The sequence below is a fragment of the Populus alba genome, chromosome 8, assembly GCF_005239225.2.
Source record: "Populus alba chromosome 8, ASM523922v2, whole genome shotgun sequence".
NCBI lineage: Eukaryota > Viridiplantae > Streptophyta > Magnoliopsida > Malpighiales > Salicaceae > Populus > Populus alba.
Genome location: NC_133291.1, coordinates 18,083,326 through 18,099,070, shown reverse-complemented (window position 1 = coordinate 18,099,070; position 15,745 = coordinate 18,083,326). Strand labels below are relative to the sequence as shown.

Below are 15,745 nucleotides of genomic sequence, written 5' to 3'. Positions count from 1 at the left end.
CCCATATGTTAAGGTGTATCTCAAATATTTGAAAACCCTTATAGTGGCCTTCTAATGATCATTACTAGTATTACTTGTATATCTATTTAGTTTGTTAACTATGTATGCTATGTCTAGTCTAGTGCAGTTTATAATAAACATAAGACTTCTAATGATTCATGAATATTTTTTTTGAGATATTTTGTCACTTATATTTTTAGATAGGTATAGGTTTACATTAACTAATGTCTTGACTTTAGTACTCTCATTCTTATCAAATTTATCAAGAATCTTCTTAATATAACAACATTGAGATACTATTAAGTTGTCATGTGTTTTGGAAGTTCTCATTTCTAAAATAAAAATTGTTATACCTAGAGGTGTTCAAAAAGACTGATCAACTGAGAAAACCAAAAAAACCAAAGAAAAATTAACTGAGAAAACCAAACCAAGATGAAAAATTGATTTTCAAAACCATAAAATCTTGCCGATTCAGTTTGGTTTTGATTTTAAAATAGAAATCGATGAACCGAACCAACCAAAAAATAATAGGAGTATTGTAACATCCTCATTACCGAAACCAATGCATCAACTGTAAAGGGGAAAAAAAAGAAACATGGTAAAAAAAAATACTTTATTTTCTTTGTTGAATTCATACAAAGTTTATTGAAATTTCTACCGAAATTTTGGCAAAGTTTCCCCTATTCTAAGAGGTCCCAAGTTATCGACAGATCATTTGTACATCTCATGTATTCATGGTTCATATACAATCCAATCATTCCAAGTCTCAATCTGTAACACCCAAACTTTTAAGATAAAAATTAACACAATTATCAAATTATAAAAATGAGAAGAATCATAGGATTTAAGAGGTAACCATAAATTAACCATCAGAATTGCATTCATACATTAGCATAATGAAGATTCTAAATTTCAAATTACTACTTAAAGTTGTAATAAAATAATGCTACATAACTTTATACATACAAATTAGAAGTATTAGTATATACAACCCAAAAGAAAATTCTTTCATCTTCCTATTAACTTAAGTGACTTTACAGAGGGAACACCCATGCATCAACTAAGGGTTACGTTGCTGAGATGAACCTGCATGGTAATTTGCATAAACATAATTAAATTAATTTAAGATGATCTAGCATATTTTTCATTACATTAATTGTTTGCTTTTTAATTCATTTATCATCAATTTCTATAGTTTCCCACATGTCAACACACCAATCTTGTCCAATAATAACTAACTTTGTTGATTGCCCATTCACAGGGCACCAGTTCCAAACCAGGATATTAGTCCAATCATCAGCCCATTCACTAGGCATCAGTCCTAAACTAGGAACTGGTTTCACCATCATTCAGACACTACATATAAATACAAAAATTTGAACTATATCTTATTAGGGACTAAGTTAAAGAATTAAATAAGACTTTAAATAAGAAATCTAAGTGTCAAACACTACCTGAAATCTATGCTCTACTAGTCATCCCATGCTCTCATCTATTTTCCACAATTTCACCTATACTAATAGTTACACTAATTTAAATTTCAAGTCTTGACCACACATCCACACATATACATACTACCTTCATAATTCAATATTTTGTAATAAAAAAAACAATTCCAAATAGTAGTTACCAATTTACAAGTTTTAGGTGGCTCAACATAACAGATTCCAAACACTATTTAGTGTTTTGAGTATAACCGGAGCTATAGAGCTTAGTTTTATGCGTAGTTTGTTTCTTTAGAACACTACAACATGGGAATACAACTTTCATGAAGATGAATATACCCAGGTTTTCCATCTACAAGCCTAAATTCATAAAGTTCAGAAACCCAAAAATATGTCCTGTTGATTCTCGATTTTTGACCTATCTTCGGTTTTTCTTCCATATTTAGCATTTTTTCACTCCAATTTAAGCAAGGTAAATTTATTTGAAAGGTAACATCAATGTATACAACTTATATGAAGATGAATATACCCAGTTTTTCCATCTACATGCCTAAATTCACAAATTTCAGAAACCCAAAAATTTGTCCTGCTGATTCCCGGGTTTTGACCTATCTTCGGTTTTTCTTCCATATTTAGTGTTTTGTCACTCCAATTTAAGCAAGGTCAATTTCATTTCAAAGGTAACATCCATATCTACAACTTTTATAAATAAAAGTATCTCACATTCTGTCATCTTAGGGTCCAAATCTTAGTAGAGAAATTAAGAGATAACATGTCCATTTTTTATTTCTAAGTTCAACAAGTACAAATTCGTTTCCCATGCATTTTTTTCATCATTTTCAGCCACAATAAATACATAATGCCTCTACCTATATTATTTAACAAACTTCTTAAACCTATACTAAGGTATTCTAAAATCTCAATTATTCAAAAAACACATAAACAAATTCAAGTGACTTAATAAGAGAACTTGTTATTTATAATTATGTTCTTTCCTTATTTGCATCTTGCTCCCCTATATTTACTTCTATTTTCACATTGACCCCACCATTCCTTTTATCAATCCTTTGACCTCCACTACTTTTTCTCTTTACTAACTCCTTACTCCTTTATTATTGTTTTCAATTTCACCCCTCTCATTAAATAACTTCTCTTTTAATTCAATTAATTTGTTCAATTTAATCATTTCTCCACATCCTTTGTACTTTATTTTATTTTACTAAATCAAGATGAGATTATTATAGTCAAGGGTTTATATTCTACCCTTCTAAAAAAAAAATTTGTCCTTGAAATTAAAATTTTTATACCTATGTTTAGAAAAGTCCAGGGACTTCCTCCTCATCTCTACTTCCTTTTCCCACGTTTCTTCCTCAATTTGAGAACTCCTCCATAACACCTTGACCAAAGAAATTTTCTTATTTCGAAGCTCCTTTTCACTCTGATCCAAGATTTTCACAAGTTTCACTTCTAAAGTCAAATCTTATTCAATCTCTATAGGAACCTGTGGTAGCGTTCGAGCAAGGTCTATCTTTGCTTTCCGTAACATAGAAACATGAAACACATCATGGATCTTGGTCAAATATGGGGCAATGCCAATTTATACACCACATGTCCAATTCTCTTTACCACTTCATAGGGCTTGATGTATCTTGGTGCTAAATTCAAAAGACCTTCTTCGTTTGTCAGCATAACGTTTATGTCTGTCTTGGGCTGCTTTCATACAATCTTTAAAACTTAACCTTTTTCGTTGTCATTTGAACAATTTCAGCTCCAATTAAACTTTGGTCAGTTACTTCTTCCTAACATATAAAAGTCCAACACCTCCTACTATACAACGTCTCATATGTGGTCATTCTTATAGTGGCTCGATAACTATTATTATAAGTAAACTCCATTAGGGGTAAATGATCCTTCCAATTACCACCAAACTCCAATACGCAAGCTCTTAATAAATATTCTAGGATTTGAATTGTTCTCTCAGTTTGCCCATCAGTCTAAGGATAAAACATTGTGCTCATATTCAAACTCGTTCCCAAAGCACGTTGTATACTTGGCCATAACCGAGAAGTAAATCGAGGATCCCGGTCTGAAAATATCGATATGGGTACTCCATGCAACCTTACCACTTCATTTATATACAACCAAGCCAATTTATCAACCAAGTATGTCATTTTCATCGGTAAAAAGAGAGCAAACTTGGTCAATCTGTCTATTATCATCGATATCGCATCATTATCCTTCTTCCCTTTAAGTAAACCAAATACAAAGTCCATGGTAATTTCCTCCCATTTCCACTGAGGTATCAAAAAAGACCGCGAAGGCCCTGCTGGCTTTTGATGTTCTAACTTTACTTGTTGGCAAATAGCACAACTAGTCACGTATTTAGCTATCTGTTTTTTCATATTTGGCCACCAATACAACTCTTTCAAATCTTTATACATCTTAGTACTTCCATGATGCATATTAAGTTTGGTCCCAAACACCTCTTTCAACAATTTATCTTTCAAAGCCATGTCTTCCAGTACATACATTCTTTTTTCCATTACCACCATCCCATAATCTAAGATTTGAAAAGGAGTTTCAACCCCAAATTCAATCTTATATTTTATCTTACTAACTTCGATATTATTTTGTTGAGCCCCTAATATTTTTTCCCGAAATACCGATCTCACTTTCAATTGAGCTAACAAAGAACCCCCGGGTCCAATCTCCACCTTGGCATTAATTTTCCTTAACTCTAACAATTCTTTTTAATCACAATCATCTGCTTCCAAAGTTGATATCCTATTTTTACGACTAAGAGCATTTGCCACAACATTTGTTTTTTCAAGGTGATAATCTATCACACAATCATAATCTTTAATCAGTTTAACCTGAGTGATTATTTTCGGTTCAGTTTGGTTTTTATCAAAAAAATAACCAAAACCGATTTTTTAAAAAAAATCAAACCAAAACCAGTTCAATCCAACCGGTTCGGTTCAGTTTTTTCTGTTTTTATTTTCAAATATATTTTTTTTAAGTAGAATTATCAAAAAAAAAAAAACTAAAAGGATCGTGGTCAGTTTAACTGTTTATGTGAATAATAAACTAAGTTAATATATTTTTAAATTATTTAATAAAAAATTTGTGTCGTATCCTAGTTGGTTGAGGCGCGTGTGTTAGTGACTAAAGGTTGCGAATTCAATTTCTACTGGCAATATGTTTTTTTAGGCAACAGATTACATGTCGTCTATTTTTTTCTTTTTTAAAAAAAGAAAGATGGATGACAAAAAATGTTGGCCTAGGCCCCACACCCACACTCCTAAGCTTTGTTGAAACAAGCCCTTTGGGTTTTGTATTGGCTATTTGGGGAGTTTTTTTGTTTTATTTATTATTTGTTTTTTTTTTTTCTAATTCAATCTTTTAATGTGAGATTTTTATTTAATTTTATCCTTCAATATTAGGTTAATGGTAAATTATATTTTTTTTGTTTTTTATCATATAATTAAAAAAAAAAATTGATCTAATGGAGTTCATATATCATCTGAGTCATGAATTTAGAGGTTTCACTAGGGTTAACCAAAGCTGTTTCTTTTTCTCTTTTTTTGTGGATTTGTCCGGCCAATAAAATCATGCATTTACAACTCCTATATAATTTAGTTTAAAACTCGGAATAAGTAAAGATTCAAATCAAGAGTTTTCAAGTTTGACTTGTTATACTGAGTTTAATGATAATGTTAAAATATATATATTTATATATATATATATATATATATATATATATATATGATGTAGATATTATTATTTTTTGTTTCAAAAGATTTTGATCCAAGCTGCTGGAATAACACAGTAAATAAACTAGTTATCTAATTAAGGGGACATTTATTGACCTTTTGTTTTATAAAACCAAAAAAAATATTTCTTATTTATAGTTTCTAAAAAAAGATATTTATTCTTTTCACAAAAACATGTGAAAGAAAAACTTTTATGCAGTTTTTATTTAATTTAAGAAATATAAAATATATTATTAATTAAAATATAGAACTGATAATATGACACATTAAATTGCGATAGCAAACTAATAGCATTGTGGCAGTATAGTAATGGTTTATATGATACTAATAATGAAGAATATAATGGTGATGATAAAAGTTTTAAATATGTTTATAAATTTTACATAGCTAATGATTGTGGTTGTGTCAATGGAGTTAGTTTGTGTTTGGGAGTGCGGTATAAATGAAAGTTAGTTAAAATTTAATTTTAAAAAAAAATATTTTTTTATGTTTTTAAATCGTTTTGATGTTTTGATATCAAAAATAAATATTTAAAAATAACAAAAATATTATATTAAATATATTTCTAAATAAAAACAACCCATTCTATATTTTCAAATATTTTTTCAATAATAATGTTGAAAATATTAAATAGGAGTTTGTAGTTAAGAAATTACCATAAAAATAATGGTTTGATAATATGCATGGTGATATTACGAAGGATGGTGGTGGCTATGATTATGAAATCATAGTGATAGGGTGGTAATTTTGTATTTTTAAATTTTGAACAGAAAAAAAGAGGGAAAAAACCCACAAATTTTAGACTCTTGTGTTAGCTTCTCAAATATTAATAGTTTCTTGGTATAGTCCTCGAAAATCTGAATTAGAGAGCAATCCAGTGAAGGGAAAAGATCTAATTGAGAAGATTAGGAGGCAACTTGAGGGACTATATTGAGAACTTGTTAATAGCTGGGGACTAAACTGAGGTTTTGGCTAGCAAAGAATTTAAATGACCATCCATATTTTATATTCTAATGGTTTTTAGAACTTACATTTCTCCTTTTCATAATATTATAGAAATGACTTAAAACCAACAAAGATGCCCTGCACCATAAATAAAAATAGAAAAATCCTCGAAATGGTCTGTCTTTTATCAAATTTTTTAGATAAAAGTTTTTTTTGTTAAAAAAAACTTATTTTCTTGTTTATTAAACATTTTTAAAAGTTTAATGTATGAGCATGATCAGAAACTTATTTTCTAAATTTTTGGAATTTTTTAGTATAAAAAAATAAATTTTTTTTCAAAAAATAAATTAAGATCTTATTTACTTTTTTTAAAAAAAGGAATTAAAAAATAAAATATGAGCTTATTTATAGCAATAGTAATTAATCAGTCATTGTTATTTTAAAGTTAATCTATTCACCTGCATCATATAATATTTTCCTTATTCACTAAATAAAAAATAATAATTATTATTATTTTTAAAAGTATTTTTTACTTAAAAATATATTAAAATAATTTTTTTTAATTTTTTTAAAATTTATTTTTTATATCAACACATCAAAATAATCTAAAAATACAGAAAAAAATAATTTAAAATTTGATAAAACAAGATCTTAATCAATTAATTAAACTTCTATAATTAATTTTATCAAGATAAAAAACAGATGTTTACATAAAGTTGTCTGGCTCAAGAAAAACTTGTATTTATTTATGACTTGTTTATTTTATTTCTTATTTCTAGCATCCTATTTCCTTTTATTGGATAAAAAGAATAATGGTTTAGAATTAAGAAATAAGATTTTAATTGTTTATATGTGTCATTTTTCATTCTTTCTTTTCACTAGCTGCATTTGAATTAGGAAAAAAAAAAAAAAGAGCCTTCAACAGAGATGAGTGATGCATTGAATTAAAAAAAAAAAAAAACACCCTTGCCGCCTGAGATTCACCACACTGCCTGCTGTTTATGCTTTGACATCTCCGAATATCAATAATGGTTATCATTCCCACAATCATAGAATAATAATCTTCACCTTAAGAATTTAATTTATTTTTATTCACCTGTTTATAAATATTACTGTCTATGCTCTCATTTCTCATCAGCAAAAAATATTGAGCACATGAGGGAAGAAGATCAGGAAACATTTACTTCCAACAGTTGGTGATGCATCAGGCGAGTTAAATCTTACAGCCGAGACTTCGCTTGCTCCACCGGAGAACTCTGTAACAAAACAGAACAAATATCATTCGCTATCCAAGATTAATCTGCAAGAACAGCTATACAATCAGCTAATATGTTGTAATTGGTAAGCAAATAGGCACTTGCTTCATTCAGACACTTAGTAGCCACTACCATGTTTTAAACACAATCCAAAGTACATGCAGCTACGTCTCCTCATGTAAAAGATCCGTCCAGAATACAGACATGTTACAAGGTTTTTATCTGTTTGAGCTGTTAAAAACAAGTCTGCTTTTGAAGGGGCAGATATGATTCAGGAAATGTTGGAGACAAATACGTTAAAACTCATTAATTTACTGGCTACAAAGTTTGGTGTCTTAAATATATGTTTTTGGTAATTCTATGCACAGTACTGCTACCACCTGGCATCTACAGGGCAAGGTCTCAGTGACCGAGTCCTACGCAATCTTAAAGACAGCACTGATGATAAAGCGATGAGTGATATGTTATAACTCATCTACTCACTCATGCACTCGTGCTTCTAATCATGTGAAAAGCATATTCAGAAATTCAGGTCTCTCACCAGAGGAGCACCCTTGGCACCTCGTTCAGCCAAGAAGGCACATGGCTCAAAGAATTCTCCGTACGTCTTTGACCATTCCTCCAATCTTGAGTAAATGTATTTGGATCCAAAAGAATCAGCCCAAAACATAATGCCCCCCCTGATCCAAATAAAACAAATTGATCAGAGCAAGACCCTAAACTAAGGAAAGAAACCCTTTCACTCCGTAAAAACCAAACCTGTAAGGTGGAAAACCCATTCCCATAAGAGATGCAATGTCAAGGTCAGCAGCTTTGACTGCAATGCCTTCGGCAAAGACTCGGCAAGCCTCATTCACTACTGGGAAGAATATCATCTCCACAATGTCCTTCTCTGGTAATTTTGCAAGCTGTAACAAGCATTAATGACCCAGAATGAGCAAGAGAGAGGGAGAGAAGATTCACTAGAAGATACACTTTTTGTTATTTGAGGTCAGGATCCATATTAGGTAGGATGGAAACAACACCTAGAACTACGAAAGCAGTAAGTGAGAAAAAGAGAGTGAATACCTTGGGATCAACGGCAACACCAGAAATGCTTCTTGCTTTCTCAATGTATTTCCTTAATTCAGGATCTGGCTTAGCTTTGCGCCTATCATCATACAAATAGAATCCTTTGAACGTCGTTTCACCTGACATTTACATGGTGAATAAGGAATGCTTCAGAGAGAAACATAGTTATTAAGATGGATCCCATTAAAGAGTTGATGCAGTCTTCCAAACTTTTGCAACTGAAGTTTTACTTTCTATTCATGTTTCATCAGAAGGAAATTCATAGATTAAGCAGAAAAGAAAAATACCTCCTCTCTTATCCTCTTGCATTAGTGGGAGAAGCATAGATTTATAGGTTCGCTCTGGGAAATTCTCAACAAATTGCATGCCAGTTGCAATTGCGACGCCAAACCCAACCAGGTCAGCCAACCTGCATGAACAAGTGAAAAATTGTAGTTTTTCAAGGTGAAAAATCATATATTTTATGAAGTGATACCAAGATGAACTGAAATATATTTTCTCCAGAAAAAAAGGGGAAAATGGTTACATTTTTTCCCAATGAATTAGGTACCTGAATGGGCCCATTGGCATTCCAAATTTGGTGATCACCCTGTCAATTTGATAAAGATCCACACCATGTTCAACAAGTAAAATAGCGGCTTGGGTGTAAGGAAAGAACATCCTGTTGACAGCAAAGCCTGTGCAATTTCCAACCAAGACTGGAGTCTTCCTTATTTTCTTCCCAACATCTAATAAATCCACAATTACTTGAGGAGATGTCTGCTTGGTACGGACAATTTCCAAAAGTGGCATAACATGAGCCGGACTGCATCAGAAGCACAAATGATTCAAGCCAAAAACAAAAGGTGAAAACACAAAGTTCTTTCTCTACACCAGATATTACCTAAAGAAATGGGCTCCAATAATCCTATCTTGAGACTTGGTCTGCTTTCCAATCAAGTTCAAGTCGATTGTGGAAGTGTTGCTGGCAAGTATGCAATGTGGTGGGCAATATTTTTCTAGATCAGAAAAAATTTGTTGCTTCAAAGAAACATTTTCAATCACAGCCTGTTTCAAGCATCAAGAACAAATAACGAGAATAGAGTTGTTTAATTTCAGGATAGAAAATTCAAGAGTAACAAAAGAAAGTTAAATCAGATGAACATGCAGACCTCTATGACCATGTCCACGTCTTTAAAACTTTCATAATCAAGAGAACCCTTGAGAAGAGACATGGTTTTTTCAAACTTTTCTTGTGTCATTTTTCCTTTCTTGACACGACTTTGGAGATTGGCTGAATAAAAAAAAAAAGAATATTTACTCACAACAGTAGAACCTCATTATGTAAACCAAATGACAACTGAGTTACAAGATGATAAATTAAAAGCTGATCTCAAGACAAGGCACTGGCTCTACCTCTCACTCTACCAATACCAGCCTGCAAGAATTGGTCATTTACTTCTTTCAGGATCACTGGATAATTACTGAGAATTAATGCAGTTGCAATTCCCGAACCCATTAATCCTCCACCAAGCACAGCAACCTTCTTCACTCGTCTAGGTACCAAGCCCAGATCAGTAATTCCTGGAACCTGTTCAAAATCAAGAGCTGATCAAGGTTTTGAAATAAAAGTATGTGGAGTGTTAAGTGCCAGACCAATCTTGAACAAGTGGACAAATATCTTCCACGAATTCAGATTCCAGATAGCCATTACATGTATTGATAACTCTGGAAATTCAATTGCATCAATTTATTTTCAATTCAATTCTTGAGAAACCTAAGTTGGCGCACACTAAAAGAACAAACCTACTAACAAGAAACCAATCTCTGCAATCAAAACTCCTGACTTAAATCAGAATGAGTGAACCTACCTGTTGAATTCTAGGATTAAAAGGAGAATCCACAAAACAGTTAAGAAGATGACAAATCAGCAAACCAAATGGTCTGAAGATGAATAGCCAAATATATCTTGCAGGAATATAAATGGTTGCAAAAACATATTAATATGGCTGACAGAAAGCATATTATAAGATCTACTAAAAACTGCAGATGAATAGCCAACAATTCCATGAATAAAATTGCACTAGAACCTTGGTTGTTCCACGCAGAGCAAAGAAGATGTGGACCAAGCTCTTGCTGATGTCAGAACGCACAAGTTCTTGGAAACTTTCAAACTCCTGCCAACATCAGACAACTTATAAAACAGTTGAATGGGCTACAATTTGAGGATAAAGAAAAAAAAAATTCAGGCAAGGACCTTGTAGAGTCCAGCACGTGGACCAGAAACTATGCCATGTTCAACAACGTTGATGCAAACTATAGGATGTAAAAGATTAGGGGCTCGTTTCTGGGCTTGTGCTCTAGCAAACTTGAATATTTCCCTTGCCTCGCCAAGGGAATCTAATTTTTCAGTCTTGTAAAGGCTAGCAATCCACGGTCTCCTACGCTCAAAGATATCAAGGGCCCACTGACGTGCAGTACTTAACAACTCATTTGGCGAAACAACAGCATCCACAAGACCCAGGGCATGAGCTTCCTCACCTTTAACTGGTTTTGATGTCTATATGCAGGGAGGGGAGTTGGGGATTGATTAAATATTATACAGCTGTGCAGCTAAAGAAACACATGGATCAAGAAACTGGAAGACCTAGCTACAACATACCAGCATCATTTCAAGGGCCTTTGTGATACCCACAAGACGTGGGAGTCTCTGTGTTCCTGAGACAATCAGAAACATAAGATTTGAAGTGAGAAAAGAAAAGAAAACCCTTTTTTAAGGAAAATGAGCCTGATAAATAACCATTTGTCAAATCCGAGATGTATACTGTAACTTTGTTGAAGGAAGAATTGACAGCTAATGGGCAAACATGACAACAATAACAGTAAACACCAAAGGAGAAAGTAAGCATCACTCCTATCACCTTAACTGAAGAATCTGAGGAGTTTCATCCTTCCATTTTACGTGTAAAAATGTTAATCAGCAGGTTCTCTAACAGATTTTACTCACTTAAAATGATAAAGATGTGCTAAATGAGTAACTCATGCAAAAGCCTTTTTGTGCATGTTTAACCACAAAATATAAATGACAAGTCTATGATTTAAGAGCAACAAAATTACTGATTTAGTTTCTGTAAAGAGGATCATTAGGCTCTCATATCATGACATGGAAATCATTTTTTGTGCCATTTGCCTCAGCAAGATGAAAACAAGCCTTTTCCCTTCCAATGAGCATACCATATCTGGAGTCACATGTTCTAGATTTCATGGCTATGATATCATGTCTTGACACACCAAATCATCTTAACTAACTTTCACCTTGTCCTCCATCAAAACTAGCTCTCACTTCCTTTATCATCATTGATTTATCATTCTTTGTCTAGAAAGTGAATGGTTTTAACATTCGTATTTCACTAGACATGTTGTCTTAAACACCTACCATTAGATTTTACAAGAATGCACATCCTTATGCTGGAATTTATTATTTAACTTTTGAAAATTGCCAAGGTGTCATGCCATGCAGATTCGACAACTCCTAAAGCAAATTACTCACTCTATATACTCATCAATTCTGATTTAGTGAGCACTATGCCTTACTATCCCCCTCCACCTGATTTCTTTTTCATGCAAGAAAACAAAAATGGTCATCTATAGATTTTCCTTGACATCTTGATCAAAATACCTAAAATTCAAGCCATTGAACATTACAAGAAAGTGTAAAATACGATGCAAAAGTTTTTATTTTGTTGAAATTACAAAAAAGTAGGCATTCAAAACAAAAGAAGTGTAAAGATCCCACTGACATACCTCCAAAACCAGGAATTAGTCCAAGTTGAAGTTCAGGTAGGCTTAATTGAGCATTAGGGGTTGAGATACGAGCATGGCAAGCCTGAAATAGCAAGCATATCAGATCATCTGAAGAAATCAATTGTAACATGATAAATCGGTATATATAGAGAGGCATACCATTGCAACCTCTAGTCCTCCACCTAAGGCAAGGCCCTCAATTGCAGCAACTGAAGGTTTTTTTAGCAGCTGGAAAGCAAAACAACTATTCAAATAGCTGAAATATGTTGGCGAAACTTCTTTTGAGGATATTTAAGTCATGAAGAATGAAGAAGAATAAATCAAGAGTACCTTCTAAAGTGTTACCGAGAACCTCAGAGATTATAAAATCAGGTTTTGGTTCATTCACTGAGAAAACATAAAGGAGATTCTATTTGAGTTACAGGAAAGAATATCTTGAGCACAAGACAAAAAATACTGAACATACATTTTCCCTCTTGAACTTCCTCAAAAGAAGAAATGTCAGCACCACCAGAGAACTTTCCCTTCGCACCTGCATCATTAAAATGAGATCTTAGCTTGACATCTCACATTCTCATTCAGTTCTGATGCTTGGAAATGTCCTACAAACTCCTTGAAATTTTTACGAATAATTTCTTAATAGATACCTGTTATAACAATTGCCTTCACATCATCTCTTCTTAAAGCTTGCTCATAACTGTCCTTCAAGCTGTTCAACACTGGGATGAGAGCAGCATAAATAAGTTCCATATCTTATCAGCATCATTGAAAAACATCATGTAACTGAAGACAAATAAGTAACCGTGACATCAAGCAAGTCTTGGACGATGCCAATTGCTTTCGCAAACAAATTTGAGGAGAATAAGAATACACAGAACCCAAAAGGTGATTCCAAATGCTATCAGTCATTAGTTTAAACCAGAAACATTAAATATTCCAAGTTAGCCTTATACAACTGTAGCATAAATTTTCCAGAGTGAGAAAATAAACCTCGAAGATGGTCTCAGAATTCCTTGAACAAGTAATCGTATAACACGGAGAATACGAGGATTGAGGCCCTTTACCCCCTAAATAATTGCAGCATGGCATCCACCATTTTGTTAGAAATTATCTGTTATTTGTCTTGCTAAACAGAAGTTGAAATGTGAAATTATAAATTAAAATTAAATTGACAATCCTGATCCTTGAAAAAACAAGAGCAATTTTTAAATTTAATTCCTCCATGCCTTTAGACTACGTTACTGAAAAAAAAGGTAAGAGAAAATCACCACCAATAATGACCCCTTTGAATCTCTTAATTTATAGCCAGTTATCTTTTTTCCTCAACCAATTGCCATTCATGAACTTGAAAAATTAAAAAATCTCTCGATCCAACAAACACACTGAAATTAGACCGCCAGCCAACCAAAAAAACAAGAAATCAAGTTCAAATATCAAAAGGGTACACATAGAATGAACTAAACATACAAGATCTAACTTAATTCAGAGAAAAGAAATTGTGACAATACCATCAGAAGAGAGTGCATTGACAGGAGGATTGATGAGGGTGATTAAAGCCACCCCATCAGCTCCGACTTCAATAGTGGTTGTTCCCTTGGTCCTGCTTCCTTTCATTCTCCCTTCCTAGGTTCTGAGACGTCAATATTGTCTTCCTAGTCTATAATTTGTTTTTATACCGATGAGGTTGGTGTCGTGTGCTAGCAAAAGAAGAGACGTTGCAGAGGTTTGTGAAGAAACTAGAGTACGAGAAATACGCATTTAAAGCATGCGGCAACAGCAACGGCGACCTTGTTCTATGGTCGTGTATTCCATATCCGTCGTTTTCGTTCTTGGATTGGATGGTCGTGCTCCTGCTTTCTATGGACAGTGACCGTACCTGTCCATTTATTTTCTTATATCCGTATCAGTCGGTTCGCAAATGTCTTGTATCAATAATTTTATAAAAATAATATTATTTTTGTTTTTTCTTAAAAGAAAACCGCCATTGCGTTCAGCTTGGTCAGGCCGGGCCGGCCAAGTTTTTTTTTTTTTTTTCAAATTAAAATATATCTTTTGTTCACTTTCGAGTCACAGATTTCTTCCACTTAGAGACCATTTGTTTACGATATAAAGATTGCGCTTGAAGCAAAATGCAAGAACTAAATGTTCGGTAAGCAATTATTGTTAATGGATCTCATCATTATTGCATTGTAAATGCAGACTTAGAAAAAAGAGTCAAAAGCTACCTTTACATGCTTTCACTTATTTCAGTAAATAATAGAGCTTTTATTCTCGATAAACTCTACCCATCATAATAAATTAATCATTAGAATACTAGATATTTATTTTCAGATAAAATAATTTATTATACATAGAAATTATTTTCTCTATATGCCAATGCCAAGCCATCACTAGCTTTCTTCTTATAAATGATGATTATAGCCATGTTTGGATTATGGTTAAATTATTGTTATTTTGTTATTTTTTAAAAATAAAAATTAAATTAAATTTTTATATATTAATATCAAAAAAAAATTTTATAAAATAAAAAATATATATATTATTTTAAAACATAACTACCAACCTATAAAATAGTAAAATAAAATAAAAAATTTAATTTTTTTTATTTTTAATTGTGTTTTATTTAAAAAAAAATTAGTATTTAACATTATTCAATGACACTAATAATAAATTAGACGGAGATCGCAATCCTAATTTTATTTTTGATAATATTTTACCTGATGTTGTTGCGCGCATAAGAAACCAAGAAAATTGTATTCTTTATCAGGATGTATTTCATACATGATAGAATTGTAAATAGTTTAATAAAATAATACAATGTTTAAATTAAAAACTATTAATATTAATATATTTTTTTTAAAATTATTTTACAACCTCAGTTTGAAAAGTATTTTTTAACCAAATATATTAAACTACTTTTTATTCAACCTCAATTTCAAGCACAGTTTTAACGAAATATATATTTTTTTAAAACCAACCTCAACTAAAAGTATTTTTTATAAAATAACTTTTTTTTCAAACCACAATAGCTACCACAATACCAAACACTTTTTATAATCCATTATTTTTATTTATAAAATATTTAAGGTTATGATAATAGTTATTTTTTAAAATATTTTTTATTTAAAAATATATTAAAATAAAATTATTTTATTTTAAAAAAAATATTTTTAATATTAGTACATCAAAATATCTAAAAAAAAAAAAAAATATTAATTTAAATATACTAGTATATTTTTTTTATGTTTTTGAATTCTTAAAATAATATAAAAAAAAATAACCAAACTTAAGAGAATAGAAAAAAAAAAATCAGCTGTAAATAAATAATAGATTCGAGATTTCATGTATTTTTTTGGGATTTTTAATTAATTTATTTTCTAAAAAACGAAAAAAATACTTTATTTCTTAAAATGATTACAAAGGGGCTTTTAGTATCATTAAGAATTAAATAAATAATCGCTTAAAGGAATTA

At 31.6% G+C, this 15,745-nt stretch overlaps 1 protein-coding gene across 1 annotated transcript; it reads right to left on the bottom strand.

The window, feature by feature from the left end:
• Positions 1-7,111: 7,111 nt before the first annotated feature.
• LOC118032861 (glyoxysomal fatty acid beta-oxidation multifunctional protein MFP-a) lies at positions 7,112-14,178 on the bottom strand. The gene is made up of 18 exons (XM_035037643.2): positions 13,782-14,178; positions 12,921-12,992; positions 12,740-12,805; positions 12,600-12,660; positions 12,433-12,496; positions 12,274-12,355; positions 11,132-11,187; positions 10,727-11,029; positions 10,560-10,646; positions 9,886-10,060; positions 9,642-9,763; positions 9,374-9,537; positions 9,041-9,295; positions 8,778-8,899; positions 8,488-8,609; positions 8,179-8,327; positions 7,961-8,099; positions 7,112-7,419 (listed from the first exon to the last, which is right to left on the bottom strand). The coding sequence occupies exons 1-18, from the start codon at positions 13,885-13,887 to the stop codon at positions 7,384-7,386; spliced, it is 2,181 nt and encodes a 726-aa protein (XP_034893534.1). The 5' UTR covers positions 13,888-14,178; the 3' UTR covers positions 7,112-7,383.
• Between the last annotated feature and the right edge of the window lie 1,567 nt (positions 14,179-15,745).